A 20,702-nucleotide genomic window follows, 5' to 3' on the forward strand; every position below is an offset into this window, starting at 1 on the left:
CAGCTAAATAAAAATAAATAAGAGAAGCATGATTGAGTATACTAAATACTGACATTTTTAAGATATATCATAAAGACCTGAAGGGTGTTTTAGTTTTTGGTATTTTAGGGCTCGTTTACACATAGCGCTGTTGCTGGAATTTTTTAACTCTAGTTAAATGCCAGTCACTGCTAGGGCACATAGAAAACAATTGTTTTTTATGTGTCTTCTTTGTATTGCAATATAGCCAGTGAGCTGTGGTATAATGCAGACATTGAGAATTTTATCATAGCAAACAGGTAGGTACCACATGTCACCGCACAGTGCAACTCAAAATGCTACTGTGCAGAAACATGATAGAAGCGTCACTTTGTGGACTTAAAATAAACTTAACAAAAAAAGTAATTCTCCCCCTTCCTTACTGAGGCTCACTGCAGCCAAAACCTGGCAGACACACGCACGTTAAAATGCACTGTTTAGTACTTGGCCAGTGTAAACAAGCCCTTACTGTATTAAAGTACTTTGGCATGATATAAATAACTTTGACATGAATACTAAAAAAAAAAAAAAAAAAAAAAAAAACAGTAATTCCCTCTTCTCAAATTTGTACCCTGACCCGGGTGAGGAGTGTTCCCCCTCCTGAGTCAATAGAACTCAAACCCAGTCCACTATTTTACTATGCAAAAAATAATAATCCTATTTTCCAAATTAAGGCCTCAACCTCTCCACTGATTTGTCTTCCTAAAGATTTTTCTGTATCCTGGTCTTCATTTATATAAAGTCTAATTTACCTAACTCTGGGCTACCCAAATACATTTGATTAATTTTGGATACTCTGGTTAGAATACTACTCAGTGAGTACACCTTTTTCTGTTGTAACAAATAACAGATTATTAAAAGAAAATGGATAATTATGCTCTCTATCATTTTTTTTTTTCTGAACCCTTTTAATAATTGCTAGGTATAGCATTCTGTATAGGCTTTGCAATGAGCTTTACAAGATTTAGGCCGGCCATACATTATGTGGTTTTCTTTCCTTCAATCGTTGGTTGAAAGAAAGAAAATTGCTGGAATACTCCCATCAACACAGTCAATGTTGATTAAGGAATTCCTCCCCTAGCACTCTTGTGTTCTGCCAGCAGGGAGCCTTCACCACCAACAGAATACAATGATCACTGCAATAACTATAGCCACCAGTAGTGATAGGGCGAAAAAACTTCAGGCCGGTTGTACAGAACTGAGTCGATGGATCCTGATGACTTTTGACCCGTCTGTGGCCAGCTTTAGTCTAACCTTAGACTATGAAGATTTGACAGACTCTATCTGTTTTGTTTAAAGCATACATGAAAAAAAATTGTGTGTGCAACAACGTAGAAAATATTGAGCAAACTGATTTTTCTATTCAGTAAAAAAAATTTGGACAGCTGCTAAAGCAAGATGTCACCAGCAAAAACATTTGCTTGGAGTGGTGGGTAGTGGGTTCGATTTGGAATTTGTTTAAGATTTTCCACTTCATAAGCATAGATGAGGAGATTGAAAAACATTCCATTAGGCATTACTGAAAATTATTGTCCGATGTCTTGGGGAAAGACAAGGCATGGACTTACACTGTGAACAGCATATCATTGTCATCAACATGGGGTTCACTGTGGTTATTTTAATTTTTTTTTCAATTTCTTTTGCTTGTCTCTTTTATATGTTAAAAAACATTTAAGTAAGTAAAAATGTAAAAAAAAAAAATAATAAACACACTTCTGCTGTGCATTAAAAAAAAAAAAAAGACTAATAAAACAATATTAAAAATGCATGAAAATTTACAAGCTACTAAAGGCATTAGTTATAGTATAATTAAACAGAATTCAAAAATAATTAAAAAAAAGGATCTTTTACTTCTGTCTGTTGGGATGCCTCTAGTCTCTGAGACACTCCAAGGAACAATGATAGGTAAAATCTGGAATACTGCATTTTGCATACTTTTCTTTGAATTGGAGGAGTCAGAGTAATGGAAGTTGATTGCTGGTTGGTTGCCGCGGTACACTTCCATTTTATCAGGGCTGATACTCTCCAGGTTACATGTGCTCTTGTTCCACAGCTGCATATTCCTTTTTATGTCCATCCTTAAATGTAGAACTGTATTTGTAAAATAATGTAACCCCCCTTCCTGACTAAAAGTAGTACAGAGGCCTTACCTGTGTCAGTGTTTGTAGTCTGCAGAATTCCCTCTGTGCATGTGCGAGGACCCACTATAATGGGTAACCCACTATAGGCCCTGTCCAAACGCACTAATAGAAACACTGCATGCTATAAAGCCTGCACAGACACAGGCAGACACCTGGTAATACCTGTATTTGAATTTACATTTTGAATAGAAGGGTTTGAGCCACAGTTTTGTGTATAACTACAGTTATAACAAACATACAAAACAGGCACCCATAAACATGAATGCGTGAAGGTGGCTGTAAAGTGGTGCATACTCACAGACGTAATGTGTATTTGGGACATTATGTCTGTGAACATACACCACTTTAACTGTGTGTAGCTTTGTATGGCCACTTTCGCTCATTCTTGTTTATGGGTGGCTGTATAAAGCACTAGGGCCTCTCGGGTACCAAATTGGCTACAGTGTACATGTACAGATGCATGTACTCATGTGCAAAAATCCTCAAATAAAAGAACTTTCAATGTAAACAAGCTACTAATATTCACACCCATGTCCCCCTATAGGTGTACTAAAACAAACTACTAATATTCACACCCATGTCCCCCTATAGGTGTACTAAAATCAACTTTGTTCTTTGGTCTCATTTTGTATTCGTAAATGATTTGGACCAAAGGTTACTTTAAAATTAGTCCTGATCGTTTCTTTCTGTAGGATTAGTGGATAGGAAGTTAAATTTAAAAATATCACTCTTAAATATACGATCCTATAAAAAACTGTCTGATGAAGAATTAAGGAAATGCTGCTGCAAGCGTTGCAGCGGTCATCCTTATCCTTCCTGCATTGTTTAGGATTCACTGATGTGGAACAACCTATGCATACCTGATGCCAGGACAATGATCCAGAGCCATGAATCACTAAGTAGTGTAGTCAGTAAAAGAATGACAAGCCCAGAGCTTAAACCAGGTATGTTAGCTTCCAGATACCAAGAGAGTTGGATCCTGGCATGAGTATAGTGGTGTGTTTTACATTTAGCGTGTTCTTCACAGGTTGAGTTGCCACCTTTTTCTGGAAAAATTACCAGTCTTCTGATCTATTTCCTAATATTAGGACTGACAACATATTCAGCCAGGCCAGTAAAATTCAGGCCAGGTTAAACCCTACCCCCACAGGTCTGTATTCTGAAAGTTTCCTTGCCCCAATTCTGTGCTACAGCATGTAAGACTTTGCTAAGGGACACCATTACAGTCCCCTTCCCACAGTTCCGTGATCTGCCATTTCTGGAGTTTTTAGAACTATACTTTTAGAACTTTAGAGCTGGCTAAGCTTTGACTTGAACTCGAATGCTGGCCTTACCTGTACCAGTCTCCTCTTTCATTTTTTTTTAATTGATCCATTTAATGTTATGCCAATAAGGCGGGCCCATAGTTGAGATAAATACCAGAAAGAACACCCTCGCTACTGTCTATATATTGAAATACTAGTGAATGACCCTAGCTGCTGCTTCAGGATGTACTCCCCTGGACAAGAATATTTTGTAAAAGTAAACAGCAGAGCTACTAATTGGTGCTTCTGTGCAAAAATATTACCCCACAATTGAAAATGGGTATAAAAGTGACAACTTTATTTATAAACCTTTGGAATTTCCAATAAAACCTTACTATTGGTGTAAAAAAATGCAAATAAATTAAAGTGCAAGCTATAACCTAATTTGGCTTCTATAATCAGATAATTATACCCCATTAATATGCTTCAAATATTGGTGCAAACACATTTAAAAAAAAAATGCTAATAGTGTCACTCTGCAAATAAAACAAAAAACACATTTAAAAGTTCATATGTATCCAAGGTAAAAGTAATTCCATATAAAAAGTGATACTTTGTGTAGTTCAGTGCTACGGCTCTTTCCAGTAAAGTGAAAAACATGAAGCAATATTGTGCCTCCTCTAACTTGCAATGCTTACTCACCAGACTATATTCACCTCTTAAAAATAAGAAGGTTTAAATGCCCTTTAGATGCGATATCCACACACTCCTGGCAATTCCGTTACTTGCCCCTCTCCACCTTGAATAGACAGAATATCTCTGACACCAGCACCATAGTTGAGTAGAGTTGGATAGATGTGAAGAAGTCTTTACAATCAGATTGTAGTACATATGATTAGCTTTAAAAAGTTTGGACTATTTGACGTTAAAGCAGGGTATGCACTTTTTTTCCCATTCAACCAGCGTGCGGAATGAAGCAAAAAAACAGATTCCTGCTTCTGTACAAATGAGTTGGATACAGGAATCTTCATTCTGACTGTCGGGACTCCTCTGCTCTCAGAATACACTGATTAGCACGGCAGCCATTGACTGCAGATTGCTGATCGATTAAGCTTTTCCAGCAGGACTGTTTCACAGAAGCCGATATAACGATCGTCTTTTGTCGAACAAGGATCACACACAGATCGCAACTTGGCCAGTTTCTGTTGAACTGGCCGAAATTCGATTTCTGTGTACCTGCTTTACATCTCCCTGTGTTTTACAGCTGAATACGGGGCTAACAAATGCTGGCCATACATGGTTTAAATCTTTGCATGTTCAGCAGGAACTGCCCGAGATTCGAACTGTTAATGGGCAGGCTAATCGATCAATTTGGGTACAACCAGCCTGCCAGATTATTTTGTAGTTATCGCTGGTGGCTGCTAATGCCATTATCAACAATCAATGTCTTCTCACTACAGGAATGGCTTCCTCCGCTGGGAGAAGACTATGGCCAGGCAGGAGGAATTCCTGCATTAACACTGTCCGTGTTGATGGGGAATTAAACACATTTTTTTTCCTGCAGCCTGTGGTAGTAGGAAAGAAATTCACTCTGTATGGCTGGCCTTAACCTCTATTTACATCAGGAGCTGCAATGGTTCTTTCTGTACATGTAACCAGCTAGGACTCTAGCCATTGTTCAGTTGAGATTTGACATAAACACACTGACACCTGTGACAATTGTTGTCACTTGAGGCTTGTCTTGAATGATCCTGTCTTTGGAAGCTATTAAAGCAGAACTAAAATCATTGATTCAAGGCATATTGTGATTAAAGCAGAACTAAACCCTCCTATCCTTTTCAGCCACGGAAGCTGCCATCATAGTTTGTATTTGATCTACAACTGCCACGATGCTGCACATGTGATCAGTTATGAGACTAGTCATTTGATGGTTGGACAGTTTGGTTGAGAAAAAAAAAGAAAATGTGACAATTAGCAATCCCAACATGCTGGAAATGGAACTTAAAAAACAAAACAAAAAAACCCTGTTAAATCAATGAGTTTTATTTCCGCTTTAATAACTCTCACAGTTGCATGTGCTCTTAGCTAAACTGTCAAGCCCTCAAATGGCTTATGTCATACCTGATCACATGTGCAGCACCAGGGCAACTGCCAATCAAACAGGCTAAGATGGCAGCTTCCTTGGGTGTTAGAGATAAAAGGGTTTAGTTCTGCAATAAACTGTGTGGGGAACTTTAGTAACAATAAAAGGAGTGTAAGTGGAACTAAGCACATTAATCTCAAAACTGTTAGGCTGGCCATACATTGTATATTTTTTCTTTAGACTTACCAAAGTCATGAGGTCAAACCTAAGCACTTTCAATCTGTATGCACTCAGGCAGGCCCTTGCACTACATGGTTGAAGTTAAACCTAAAGGAATTTGAATAAGAAAATTGTATAATGTAAGGCCAGCCTAATGTTCAATGCATGCTATGAATGACAACTCTTCCGCAGTGCTTGTGTTCTAAACAGAGCTGCCAACCCTTCAAAGGTCTGGTGTCATAACTGATCACATGTGCATCACCATGGCATCTGCAGATCAAACAGAGGCAAGCTTCCTTGGCTGTCAAGATTAGTAGGGTTTAGTTCCACTTTAAGATGGAATAACAGACACTTTTAGCCAATATTGCACTTGTGATCTTCAAAATAAAGAATACAACCATTCCCTTTATTAATATAATATTTAAAAAAAAAAACTGAGCAATTGGTCATTGCCTGGCAACCAATCAGGAAGCATGTTTCATTTTGGGGCCTACTCTGTAGCGATTAATGCAGATTTGTAGATTATTGCCTTATCAATCTTCCATTCCTAAAAAAAAAAAAAAAAAAAAAAAAAAAAAAGGGCTTTCATTCCCAATCTACCCCCACCCCCACCCAAAATGCAGATTATTATGATCACTCTGCAGATTGTGATGAGGACAATGTCTGCCCTCCTCTGCCATCACTGGACAGAGCCTCCATTAGATTCTGCCACCTACAAGTGGTAATATGGAGGGGCGCCATATTGTTGGGGGTAGGTTGTTGGTGTTCCCTTACTTCCTGACAGCTGTGCAAATGTTGTCATAGATTTCCATGGCTGCATTGCCTCTTTAAAAATGTAAAAAAAAAAAAAAGAGTGTGTGAGGCTGGAAACTGCTAGAAGTGTGAGCGGGCTGTGGAGGAGCCACGGACTCAGCATCCTTCCTCTAGCCTCGGCATCCTTCCTCTAGCCTCGGCATCCTTCCTCTAGCCTTGGCACCCTTCCTCTAGCCTCAGCACCCTTCCTCTAGCCTCAGCACCCTTCCTCTAGCCTCAGCACCCTTCCTCTAGCCTCAGCACCCTTCCTCTATCCTCAGCATCCTTCCTCTATCCTCAGCATCCTTCCTCTATCCTCAGCATCCTTCCTCTATCCTCCGCATCCTTCCTCTATCCTCCGCATCCTTCCTCTATCCTCCGCATCCTTCCTCTAGCCTCAGCATCCTTCCTCTAGCCTCAGCATCCTTCCTCTAGCCTCAGCATCCTTCCTCTAGCCTCAGCATCCTTCCTCTAGCCTCAGCATCCTTCCTCTAGCCTCAGCATCCTTCCTCTAGCCTCAGCACCCTTCCTCTAGCCTCAGCACCCTTCCTCTAGCCTCAGCACCCTTCCTCTAGCCTCAGCATCCTTCCTCTATCCTCAGCATCCTTCCTCTAGCCTCAGCATCCTTCCTCTAGCCTCAGCATCCTTCCTCTAGCCCCAGCATCCTTCCTCTAGCCCCAGCATCCTTCCTCTAGCCTCAGCATCCTTCCTCTAGCCTCAGCATCCTTCCTCTATCCTCAGCATCCTTCCTCTAGCCTCAGCACCCTTCCTCTAGCCTCAGCACCCTTCCTCTAGCCTCAGCACCCTTCCTCTAGCCTCAGCACCCTTCCTCTAGCCTCAGCACCCTTCCTCTAGCCTCAGCACCCTTCCTCTAGCCTCAGCACCCTTCCTCTAGCCTCAGCACCCTTCCTCTAGCCTCAGCACCCTTCCTCTAGCCTCAGCACCCTTCCTCTAGCCTCAGCACCCTTCCTCTAGCCTCTTCTAGCCTCAGCACCCTTCCTCTAGCCTCTTCTAGCCTCAGCACCCTTCCTCTAGCCTCTTCTATCCTCAGCATCCTTCCTCTAGCCTCTTCTATCCTCAGCATCCTTCCTCTAGCCTCAGCATCCTTCCTCTATCCTCAGCATCCTTCCTCTATCCTCAGCATCCTTCCTCTATCCTCAGCATCCTTCCTCTATCCTCAGCATCCTTCCTCTATCCTCAGCATCCTTCCTCTATCCTCAGCATCCTTCCTCTATCCTCAGCATCCTTCCTCTATCCTCAGCATCCTTCCTCTATCCTCAGCATCCTTCTTCTATCCTCAGCATCCTCCCAGCCTCTTCTATCCTCAGCATCCTCCATCCTTCCTCTATCCTCAGCATCCTTCCAGCCTCTTCTATCCTCAGCATCCTTCCAGCCTCTTCTATCCTCAGCATCCTTCCAGCCTCCTCTATCCTCAGCATCCTTCCTCTATCCTCAGCATCCTTCCTCTATCCTCAGCATCCTTCCTCTATCCTCAGCATCCTTCCTCCATCCTCAGCATCCTTCCTCCATCCTCAGCATCCTTCCTCTAGCCTCAGCATCCTTCCTCTAGCCTCAGCATCCTTCCTCTAGCCTCAGCATCCTTCCTCTAGCCTCAGCATCCTTCCTCTAGCCTCAGCATCCTTCCTCTAGCCTCAGCATCCTTCCTCTAGCCTCAGCATCCTTCCTCTAGCCTCAGCATCCTTCCTCTAGCCTCAGCATCCTTCCTCTAGCCTCAGCATCCTTCCTCTAGCCTCAGCATCCTTCCTCTAGCCTCTTCTAGCCTCAGCATCCTTCCTCTAGCCTCGGCATCCTTCCTCTAGCCTCGGCATCCTTCCTCTAGCCTCGGCATCCTTCCTCTAGCCTCGGCATCCTTCCTCTAGCCTCGGCATCCTTCCTCTAGCCTCTTCTATCCTCAGCATCCTTCCTCTAGCCTCAGCATCCTTCCTCTATCCTCAGCATCCTTCCTCTATCCTCAGCATCCTTCCTCTATCCTCAGCACCCTTCCTCTATCCTCAGCCCCCTTCCTCTATCCTCAGCACCCTTCCTCTATCCTCAGCATCCTTCCTCTAGCCTCAGCACCCTTCCTCTAGCCTCAGCACCCTTCCTCTAGCCTCAGCACCCTTCCTCTAGCCTCAGCACCCTTCCTCTATCCTCAGCACCCTTCCTCTATCCTCAGCACCCTTCCTCTATCCTCAGCACCCTTCCTCTATCCTCAGCACCCTTCCTCTATCCTCAGCATCCTTCCTCTATCCTCAGCATCCTTCCTCTATCCTCAGCATCCTTCCTCTATCCTCAGCATCCTTCCTCTATCCTCAGCATCCTTCCTCTATCCTCAGCATCCTTCCTCTATCCTCAGCATCCTTCCTCTATCCTCAGCATCCTTCCTCTAGCCTCAGCACCCTTCCTCTAGCCTCAGCATCCTTCCTCTATCTTCAGCATCCTCCCAGCCTCCTCAGCATCCTCCCAGCCTCCTCAGCATCCTCCCAGCCTCCTCAGCATCCTTCCTCTATCCTCAGCATCCTTCCTCTATCCTCAGCACCCTTCCTCTAGCCTCAGCATCCTTCCTCTATCTTCAGCATCCTCCCAGCCTCCTCAGCATCCTTCCTCTATCTTCAGCATCCTCCCAGCCTCCTCAGCATCCTTCCTCTATCCTCAGCATCCTTCCTCTATCCTCAGCATCCTTCCTCTATCCTCAGCATCCTTCCTCTATCCTCAGCATCCTTCCTCTAGCCTCAGCATCCTTCCTCTAGCCTCAGCATCCTTCCTCTATCTTCAGCATCCTCCCAGCCTCCTCAGCATCCTTCCTCTATCCTCAGCATCCTCCCAGCCTCTTCTATCCTCAGCCTCCTCAGCATCCTTCCAGCCTCTTCTATCCTCAGCCTCCTCAGCATCCTTCCTGCATCCTCCAGACTGGTGTGCGGTGGCCAGGGGCCGGGCCCGCTCTCAGTAGCACTACGCCGCCACCCAGATTAAAGGGAAAAAAAATAGCCGTGTTCTAGCCAGGAGGGGGAGGAGACTGCACAACCAAACCCCAAAAATAGAGCATGTAAAAGACAAAAGGAGCCACCCGCTTGTGCACACAGGGAGCAGCGTTGATGTGAATGAGGCCCCTCCGGTATCTGTAGTGGGAGGAGGGTGTAAGGGGGGAGCCGCATGCTAGGCACCGACATACGGCTCTCCCCCCGTCCCCAGCCGTGTGCTGTGTGGAGTAGGGAAAGCTGCAGCAGCCGGTGTGATATCTGGGTTATATAGTGAGTGAGAGAGTGTGTGTGTGTGTGTGTGTGTACGTGTGGGATATAAATAAATATATCTCCATAGATTCCCTCCCCGTCCCCTCCTCCTCTGCCTCCTCCTCCGGCTGGATGGGATTGTGGACGAGCTATAGGGGAAGCTGCTGCTGCCGCCGCCGCTACTGCCGTGGAGCCACACAAGCATCTCTTTAAAAGGATCAGCTGACCCCCGCCACAGCCGCCACCACCAGCACCGCCACCGAGCTCCAGCTGCAATGGGCTGCCGCTGCTGCCTGGGCTTCCTATCACCGTCCTGCCCCTCACCCGCTGCCAGCTGCACGGACTGAGAGAAGGAGAGGAGGGAGCTGTGCGCGGCGGCGGCGGCGGCGGCTTCTTCGTCCATCCATCCATCCATTCATCGTCAGCTCACGGAGAAAAGCCCGTAGCCAGCAGAAAAAAAAGAAGGGGGGTGGGGGGAACCGGAGAGAAGGAAGGGGGGGAGTGAGACAGCGGGAGAGAGCAGAGAGCGGGGGGGAGGGAGGGTGGGGGAATCACGTTAAACTATGCATCTCCTACAGCCGTGCTGGCGCGGACGGAGGGCTGAGAGACAAGCAGCAGCCGGGGCCACACCACACTCCTTTCTCCTGCTTTTCACCCCTTCCTGCAGGATCATGCATTCATAAGGGATGAGGCGGACCACAGGGATCCCAGGCCTGAGCTGCGGCCTACCCAGTCAGTGCAAAGTCAGGCACTTCATTACCGGACCCGCGAGCGATTCGCTACAATCAAATCAGCATCTTTGGTAAGTCAGCGATATTTAGCCTTATTTTTATTCTACAACCCCCCAACATTGCCATCACCCATCCCCCCCCCCTCTCCTCCTCCCTCCCCCCCCTCTCTTCTTCCTCTTCTTTCCTCCTCCTCCTCCTCCCAGTACCCCCCCATCGTCTTCTGCTGCACCTTCCCCTCACCTCATCCTGGCACCCTCAACCCCATCACCCCTCCCTCCATAAAAAGAGATTTGCATCTCTTGGTTACCCTCCCCCGTCCCCTATCTGTCGTTCATGTTTTAATGTTTGTTGGCATAGCAACCAGGGCTTGCAAAGGAGGAATTCTAGCCCTGTGCATGGAATACAAAATTCCCTTGATATTGTGTGTGTGTGTATATATAATATATATATATATATGTGTGTGTGTGTGTGTGATGATGATGATGGCGATCACATATACATCTATCTATATATATGTATATATACACACACAGATCTGTGGGTAATCTGACAAAGAGCTATTGTGGGAATGGCAGATTTGTGGTCATACTGCAATATTAAAGCAAGCTGGGCAGGGAGATGTCTTCTCAAAGACGGATCTCTTTGTGTGCTTTTTTTTTTCCCCCCCTTTATTTTCCCCTTCATGTCACCTGTGTGTATCAATGCCCTCCGATTAAACCTTTCTCTCTATGTATGGCTTTTCCTCTTTTACTAATGGGTGGTGAGCTTTTTTTTTTTTTTTTTCTCTTTTTTTTTTTTTTTTTCTTGACCCTCCCTGACTGGTGACGGGTGGTGTATGTCTAGTATATGGAGAAGCCTATAGCGAAGGCATACATGTTTGTGTTGTGAGAAGACAGAATAATAATGGATTTCTCCTCCTTGCTGTGTTCTTTATTCGAGGGGTCAGCTGCTGTGTTGCAGTCCTATAACGTGTATTTCTAGATCTGTAATATGCAGAATCCTCCGATTTTTTTTTTTTTTTTTTTTTCCAGCTCGATAGATGGGTGTCCTTGCACACAAAAAAAGGGGGGGGGGGGCTGTGTCACACCCCTTTGCCATCATATGTGTATGTATGGCTATATATTCATTATATCTAGGTAGATATGCATTGTGTAAAATGTATGGAATCTCTTTTATGGACATGCATTAGCAGTGCAAGGCTGAAACCTTTTATCAAACCAAAAATTGTTCAGTAGGGTTTCTTGCCGTGCTTATCAATGCTACAATTATGAATAAGGGGCAGACCCAGATTTTTGTCGACATCCAGTGATGCTGGTTGGTACAAGAGTACAAATCCCATTTCTAGATATGTTGCTGGATATTGCAAAGCCTGGCATATGCCATAGATGAGTACATGGCAGGGTTTGATAATGCATGAAAAGACGTTCATATGAACATGCACTTGTGGTGTTCAGTCCTCATCTGACAAGATGCTCTTTGCAATAACAACATGGTCATCATAGCAGAGGAACCATTTTTTAAAATCTATTTTTTCTTGTTCTTTAATCCCCTGAAATCCCTGTTGAGCAACACACAGTGCATACACATCTAAAGACAGAAAGGTAATTACAGGGTTCTGCTAGAAAAAAAATGCTTACTCATGTAAAAAGACCAAATTTTTAGCATAGAGAGTCATCCAATCTCAGACTGCACATGTGAAGAAGCAAGGAGGATACCTTTAGTATTATGTGGCCCCATCATACATTTGCATAACGTCTGTTGCATGTAAACATCCTTATTCTATGTACCAAATTTGAGGCTGTGTTGGACCTATAGAAAATCCAATTTATGGTCCATGACAGTGCCATTGCCCTCTGATTATCCTAATATTTCAGAACATTTCATATTCCCAGCTATTTTATTTTTAGCAGCTGTTTGAGGGGAAATATTCATTTTTGGTTCTCATTAGTTGTACACCATATTGCAGTGGATCCTTTCCAGAGTATGCAACTCATTGTAAAAATTCATACAAATATTTCACCTCCAACTATATATTTGACTAAAATTGAGCTGCTTTTGAAGTATCACATGTAGGCCAATGCTTCTGGAAATAACCTTTGCAGGAGCACACTTGAGAAATCAGTGGTAAGGGGGGTTGCTTGTTGAATGTTATGGTCTTTTCTTCAAATACATGACTTGAGTGGTTGGATCCCCAGTAGGGTCTTGGCTTCATTTAGTGGTGTCCCCAAACTATTGACATGGGTGTTCATTCAGGAGTTTTGGGAAACAATACAATTTTGACACCTCTTCCTCTCCTTAACTACATGGGGGGAGGAGAGCTGTGTAGTTTACAGAAAATAGCTATAAAGCTGATACCGTTGTTAGAGATTTGCTAAGCTGCAATACATTTATTGGTTGAACTCGATGGACGTGTCTTTTTTTTTTTTTACCAGACTAGCTATACTATACTATATATATACATTTTTTTCTTTTTAATTTACTTTAAGCAATGTCTGGTTAGGCCTCACTAGCACCATATTACAGTTTTGCTTTACCAATATATTAAAAGGTAGACTGAGTACCTGGCTTTTTGATGGCCTTCACATTAGGAATGCACCGTTACCAACTTTTAAATACTTTTTCACTACACTACACCTATTTTCTGTGCCTCTGGCCTGGTGGTGTAGTTGTACTGAGTTCACATATGTGCAAGGCCAGTTTGCAGCGTGATCCCAAGTCCCGTCCAGTGCAACTTCGTTCAGCCATTCAGGTGCGAATTATTAAAGTGTATGACATTGGAAAATACACACCTGAACTGGGCTGGAAATTGTGCCACACTCTATGAAATCTCATTGTGGCTGGCCCGCATGTACGGGAACCAGCTTCATAGAAAAGCCCTTTGGTTCGCATGTCATAAGAATCAGATGCAGTTCAATACATATCCAATTCGCATTCATGTGAACTGGAAGGTGTTGGTTTTACTATTGTAGCATTTGCACGAGTACCTATGCAAATTTTCATGTTTGTCCCTTCAGATAATTTTACATGAACTGTCGTGATCGGCTTTCGAAAGCTGCATACAAACGATCAGAATATCATACAATCGATTAAAAAGCGTTTTTTTTCTTCTGATTTTCTCATTGCGGGTAATAGGCATAAGGCTGGCCATACATTTTACAATTTTCCTTTAGATTTGCCAAAACCATATAATATGAGATGAAACCTAAACACTTAAAATTTTTATGCAGTTAGGCAGGTCCTTGCACTATATAGTTGAAGGTAAATCTAAAGAAAATTGCATAATGTATGGCCAGCCGTAGAGTAGTACTCGGCAGTATAAACTTCAGAACATTGTCTCTCAAATGAAAAAATGGCCGGCAGAGTTGTAATATTACAGAAGGTGATGTTGGCACAGCAGATTTTCAAGACTTGCTCTGTATTAGAAAGCGGCACTACTTTGAAGCTTAATGGCAATCTAGCTTCTGGAGTTTGGCCACATCTATGTTTGAATGCAAAAGACTGGTCATTGGCCTTCTGTAGTCATTAGGCAGCTTTAAAAAGTTGTCTTGTCTTCTGGTAATATCTTTGCATTGACTTTCGGTATTGTGAACCAGTCGTATGGGTATTTTCCATTGTGCATACAAAAATGTCCTAATATATGCTATTTCTATTTTTCATTTGTATGGCTGTGTCTCCTGTGACTTCGCTATTGTAAATGTGCTTGCTTTTCTGTGGTGTTGTTATTAAGGAGAAACGCAAAATTAGTGTTTTTGAGATCCTAAAAGATGTAGGACAAAATAGCCATAGAATTGAAGAGAATGTTTGTTTATTGGCGCTGTGCTATAGTCTAATGTCAGTGGTCAGATTCCTCAGATTCTTTGCAGCATCATGGTTTTAGTATTGCCTTTTGTGTTTACAAAACACATTCCATGTGGCTAGATCTACCACTCTTTTAAAAGTGTATCTGTCCAATAGTTTTCTTCTTTGTCTTTTGGGCATAAGCTGCCTGTTGATACTCTGGACCGGCAGACCCTAATTCAGGCATTTTATACCATTTTAATGCCACCAGCAGATCATTTGCTTGCTGTGATAATACCTGTAATAATGTGATAAAGCCTGTCATAATAGAAATATGGGAGTCTCCATTGCTGAGATAGTAAGACGGGCTGACCTCACCCAAAGCCTAACCGCTGTGGGCTTGCCAACTGCATGACCTCCAATACTGGGGGTTGATTTACTCATGGATTAGAACATGTTCAGTTTGCAAAGCGAATAAGGTGAAGCTGTGTTCACTTTCAGTACACATCCATATGCATGGAAAATGTGTAAAAAAATTAATCATTTTTTTGCTCTTACAGATTGGATAAATGAAGTCAGCACAGCTTCACCTCATTTATGAAGTTAATGGCCTATACTCCCCTTTTTTTTTTATTCCTTTCTTTCTTTTTCTTTTTTTTTTTCTTCTTACCTGAAGCCACAGTTGAGTGGCAATGTCAGCTCGAGTCTCTTCTGTTTACTTCCTGGAAGGGTCCTTCTTTGGTTGTCCATGTCCAATGCCTGCATAACATGGACACTTCCTTTTGATTGCCTGCAGCGGGGGGTCCCTTCAGTAGAAAAAAAAAGGTGGATTGTCATCACAGGGAGACAACAGGGGACCTGTGGTCACATGGGGCCATTCCAGTGCTGGATTAGCACACTCTAGCCCCCAGTTCTTTAAGCTGCAACTCTCTGACTTCAGGTGACCTCTGATTTCCTGACATAACAGCTAAATCTGTCATAAGTAGAATGCAGTTTTTTAAAGGCCCAATGTTGATATTCCAACAAGTGGCTAAACTATGATTGGTTCTCGTATCATTCTACTTCTTTTATGTCCTGTGGTGTTCTGTTTATCGCATCCTTTTGTTGTCCTGTCATACCATATTGCAAGTACAAGTGAGCAAAACCTAAACAGGCAGCTATAGTCATGTGTTTACCCCCACTTATATTCTAGAATACCCACACAGGCAAGTTTTGTTTTTGAGCAGACTGTTTGTGGAACCTTTATTAAAGCTTTCAGGGAGTATATATCAAGCTGGTCTGCAGCTGGGACAGTGCAGGTAAATAAGAGTTTCTGGTTGCTGTGAAAATTGCCTATACTTTTATATTCACTACCGCTCTTCTTACTGAATCAGATGACTTTTAACCTATAGCACACACCCATTCAAATGTTTCTTCCCTTTTCCAGCAAAATTTCTGCAATTAAAAAAGATGGCTTTTGACGCTGTTCATGCTTGTTATCACAGAGGCACCCTCACCCTGCTCCTTTGTATTACATGCAGTGTTTAGTCTATTGGTGCTTCTTGTAGAAATGTGGGTCATGTATGAACACCTTTTAGGGCTTGTATGTGATGTGCTTCTTGTCATGTGGCAGGCTGTTCCTCTCAGCCCTTGTCTAAAACTGTTTACATTACAGATAGGGACCACTGGCCCACTGAATCCTACAGAATGGCATATGTAGAATACTTTGGGGTTTTGACTTTAGCATCTTCTTAACCTGGCAATACATGGTTTTCAATTCAGGTCTGTTCAGCAGGAACCGGACACCTTTCGATCCATGTATGGGCCCTGTGTTTGAACAGAAGTCTATTTACCGATCGACTTCTGTTTAACCAGCCTGTTGGAGAATTTCCTCTCAATCAGCACTACAGGCCATAACCTGCAGTGCTGATCAGTGTTTTCTGTTAGCGGGGAATTCTCCTTGCTTTCAGAATGTAATGACAGCAGGGAGGATTCCTCCATCCATATCAAGTATGTGGCTGGGGGAATTGGGCCAGTTTTCTCCTTTAAACCTGCTGAATAAGCTAAAAAATAAAAAAAAAAATAGAGTATTGTAAGGGCTGCCGAAGGCTGCTTTCACACTAAGGGCTCTTTCACACAGGCGGACTGTTCAGATCCGCCTGTCTATTTTTTTTGGCGAATCTGAATGGTTTCCCCAATGCATCCCTATGAGGCATCGGATGTCAGCGGAGACATGTCCGCTGACATCCGATCCGTCAAATCTGGACGAATGGAAACCCTATTTTCCATCCGTCCAGCAGATTTGATCAGATGAGAACGCACCGACGGTACGTTCCCATCCAATTCATCCATAAAGATGTATGGGGAACTGACAGCTGTGTCTCCGCACACAGTGCAGAGAACAGCTGTCATCCTCCTGCTCAGCGGGGGATCGGCGGATCGATCCCCCGCTGAGATAAACGTACGGACGGGCAGTGTGAAAGGGGCCTAAGGAATCTTTGAAGCGCTTTTGTGTTAAAAAAAAAGCACCTAAAAAGCTCAAGAAAAATGCTTCCCTGTAAATTCTATGTATGTTTTCACACTGGGGCAGTGCACTTTCATTGAGGTGTAAAAAACCCTTTTTGAAACATGTTTTGGTGTGTTAAAAAAAAAAAAAAAACACACCAAAGATGCTCCTTCCCATAAAATGAATGGGAAACGCATCATATAAATGCATTTTTGGTGAAGTTTTTAAGTCAAGTGTCCTTTAAAAAATGTACTGCAAACACTGCGAAAACGCTCTATTAACGCATAGGTATTTTAGAGGCAGTTTTGATGCGAAGCAGTGTTAAATTAGCCTAAGTGCAGCTGAGCTTAGAAAAACTTTGTTGCAACATAGATCGGATTACATAAGAATTGGCCTTGCTAAACAATGAAAATGGAAATGTGTTTAGCTGTTATAAGATGTAAATTGCATGTAGCAGTCTAGTAGAATATTAAAGTATCCCCACACATTCTACCCAACCTGAGCTTGGATGGGAGCACTAACGCATTTTGGACTTGTGTTTTTCAACATTGTACTGGGGCCTGTGGATGCTGTTACGGTATTTCAAGTTTTTTACGGAATGTATTGCTTAGCTGGCAAATCATTTATTTAGTAATAGGTTAAAAGTTGCAAATTCTTGATGTAGTAAAAGTTTATTGACTTAATTTAAAAGCGGAGTTCCAGCCTAAAAATAAACTTTGCAGCTTAAGTTAGCGTAAAAATACCTGAAAAATAATTGGATAATTATTATTTTTTTTTTTTGTTTCACTTACCTTGTTTTTAATGAAAATAAACTTACCTTCCTTTCTCTTCCTCCTTGTGCGGCCGCGGCCCCCGACGTCACTTCATCCTTTGCATTGCATCCTGGGAGATGAGCGTCATCGATCCCAGGATGCAATGGGAACGACCGGCCGCTACTCTGAGTGCCGATTGTAATCTACAGTGCATGCGCGAGATTGCGATCGGCATTCTGGGTAGCCCAGAACAAGAAAGAGGGACACAGCGGGGACATCAAGGCTTCAGATGCCCACACCGGAGATGGCCGCGCTCTGCAATCAATTTTAAAGGTAAGTATTTCTCTTTATTCAGTAAATGTAATGTACTGTAATGTGGGGTTAGTGTTGGGGTAATTGGGGATAGTTTAGGATTAGGGGGGTATTTTTAGCGCAAAAAAGTGTATGTGGCCTGAACTCCGCTTTAACATATACTTCTATGATTTAAGATGCCTGTACTGGTCCTATAACTAAAAAGCCAGAATATGAACTTGAATAGCAGAATTGGGTGTTCTGTGAAAATTGACAGGTGGACAGGCATTCCATGGAATGTGCAGGGGTGGCAGGAATATCATTTCTGTCTTCTCCACTCTTGATTCTTTCATCACCTTCACTTTTTTCCTCTTTTTTTTTTATATATATTTTCTTTACCTTCCTTAAACTAAATGTAACCAGATAAAAGACAAATAAATAGAAGGCTGGGGATCCATGAAGTGTGATGGGATTAGTGTGATTACTCAGTAGTTACAGTACAAGGTATGTGTGCGTACCTTGTTCAATGACCTTTTAATCTGGACTCCAGGTGAACCTCTAAATACAGTGGGTACGGAAAGTATTCAGACCACCTTAAATTTTTCACTCTTTGTTATATTGCAGCCATTTGCTAAAATCATTTAGGTTCATTCTTCTTCCTCATGAATGTACACATAGCACCCCATACTGACAGAAAAACACAGAATTGTTGACATTGTTGCAGATTTATTAAAAAAGAAAAACTGAAATATCACATGGTCCTAAGTATTCAGACCCTTTGCTCAGTATTTAGTAGAAGCCCCCTTTTGATCTAATACAGCCAGGAGTCTTTTTGGGAAAGATGCAACAAGTCTTTCACACCTGGATTTGTGGATCCTCTGCCATTCCTCCTTGCAGATCCTCTCCAGTTCTGTCAGGTTGGATGGTAAACGTTGGTGGACAGCCATTTTTAGATCTCTCCAGAGATGCTCAATTGGGTTTAAGTCAGGGCTCTGGCTGGGCCAATCAAGAACAGTCACGGAGTTGTTGTGAAGCCACTCCTTCGTTATTTTAGCTGTGTGCTTAGGGTCATTGTCTTGTTGGAAGGTAAACCTTCGGCCCAGTCTGAGGTCCAGAGCACTCTGGAGAAGGTTTTTGTCCAGGATATCCCTGTACTTGGCCGCATTCATCTTTCCCTCGATTGCAACCAGTCGTCCTGTCCCTGCAGCTGAAAAACACCCCCACAGCATTATGCTGCCACCACCATGCTTCACTGTTGGGACTGTATTGGACAGGTGATGAGCAGTGCCTGGTTTTCTCCACACATACCGCTTAGATATAAGGCCAAAAAGTTCTATTTTGGTCTCATCAGACCAGAGAATCTTATTTCTCACCATCTTGGAGTCCTTCAGGTGTTTTTTAGCAAACTCCATGCGGGCTTTCATGTGTCTTACACTGAGGAGGGGCTTCCGTCGGGCTACTCTGCCATAAAGCCCTGACTGTTGGAGGGCTGCAGTGATGGTTGACTTTCTACAACTTTCTCCCATCTCCTGACTGCATCTCTGGAGCTCAGCCACAGTGATCTTTGGGTTCTTCTTTACCTCTCTCACCAAGGCTCTTCTCCCCCGATAGCTCAGTTTGGCCGGACGGCCAGCTCTAGGAAGGGTTCTGGTCATCCCAAACGTCTTCCATTTGAGGATTATGGAGGCCACTGTGCTCTTAGGAACCTTAAGTGCAGCAGAAATCTTTTTGTAACCTTGGCCAGATCTGTGCCTTGCCACAATTCTGTCTCTGAGCTCTTCAGGCAGTTCCTTTTGACCTCATGATTCTCATTTGCTCTGACATGCATTGTGATCTGGAAGGTCTTATATAGACAGGTGTGTGGCTTTCCTAATCAAGTCCAATCAGTATAATCAAACACAGCTGGACTCAAATGAAGGTGTAGAACCATCTCAAGGATGATCAGAAGAAATGGAAAGCACCTGAGTTAAATATATGAGTGTCACAGCAAAGGGTCTGAATACTTAGGACCATGTGATATTTCAGTTTTTCTTTTTTAATAAATCTGCAACAATGTCAACAATTCTGTGTTTTTCTGTCAGTATGGGGTGCTATGTGTACATTCATGAGGAAGAAGAATGAACCTAAATGATTTTAGCAAATGGCTGCAATAGAACAAAGAGTGAAAAATTTAAGGGGGTCTGAATACTTTCCGTACCCACTGTACATGGTTGGAATATAGATAGTTTTGTTGTATAAATTTACTGTTTTGCCTGCTTAAAAATGTAGAAATCTTTTATGGCAGATTTGTGATTCAGACACCCCTGCCTAACAGCAGTAGGACTTTCTACAGTTGGAGGTTGTCAGGGAAGAAGGAGAAACAGCTGCTGTTAAATAATACAGTCACCTGGAGATGCCTACTCAGCCTCTCCAACCCTGCTGTTGCAACAAAATCTCTAGCTGCTCTTAAAATTCTGGGTATTGTTGGAGCATGCTGTTAATCTTTGCCCCTCCCCCAAACATACATTCTATTGGTTCATCCCGAAGATTGGCTTCCACACATTAAATAGAAGTGTGCAGGAATTCAGAAAGTGCAGAGTTTTGTCAATCATGACATCCTGAGATTTAGCCATGATGTGGAGTTTTAGAGGCAGCTGCAAGTATGTGCAGTCACATCTCATTGCTTGCACTTTATACCTGCAGAATTTTTTCATTCCCATCCACCTGTCGGTGTTTAAAGTGGAGCTCCAGGCTTCGCCCCCCCCCCCATAAAAAATAAAATAAAAATTAAGTCAACAGCTAAAAATACTATAGCTGCTGACTTTTATTATTAGGGCACTTACTTGTCGAGGCACCCAAAGAGTGTACTCATCTGAGCCGATTCTTCAATTGGCTATTGGGTGCAGGTGCCGCCATCTTGACTAAGGGAAACCAGCAGTAAAGCCTGGCTGCTTCATAGC

At 43.1% G+C, this 20,702-nt stretch overlaps 1 protein-coding gene across 4 annotated transcripts in view; it reads left to right on the plus strand.

Moving 5' to 3' along the window:
- TAOK3 (TAO kinase 3) overlaps positions 1–20,702 on the plus strand; it is a 591,636-nt gene that overhangs the window by 266,323 nt on the left and 304,611 nt on the right. For all 4 annotated transcript variants that reach the window (XM_082255475.1, XM_082255477.1, XM_082255478.1 and 1 more), the window contains exon 14: positions 10,395–10,529. In XM_082255475.1, the coding sequence (XP_082111601.1) occupies positions 10,395–10,529 (135 nt within the window). The remainder of the gene's footprint in view (positions 1–10,394; positions 10,530–20,702) is intronic.

This window comes from Pelophylax lessonae (genome assembly GCF_965119305.1).
Source record: "Pelophylax lessonae genome assembly, chromosome: 1".
Classification (NCBI taxonomy): Eukaryota; Metazoa; Chordata; class Amphibia; order Anura; family Ranidae; genus Pelophylax; species Pelophylax lessonae.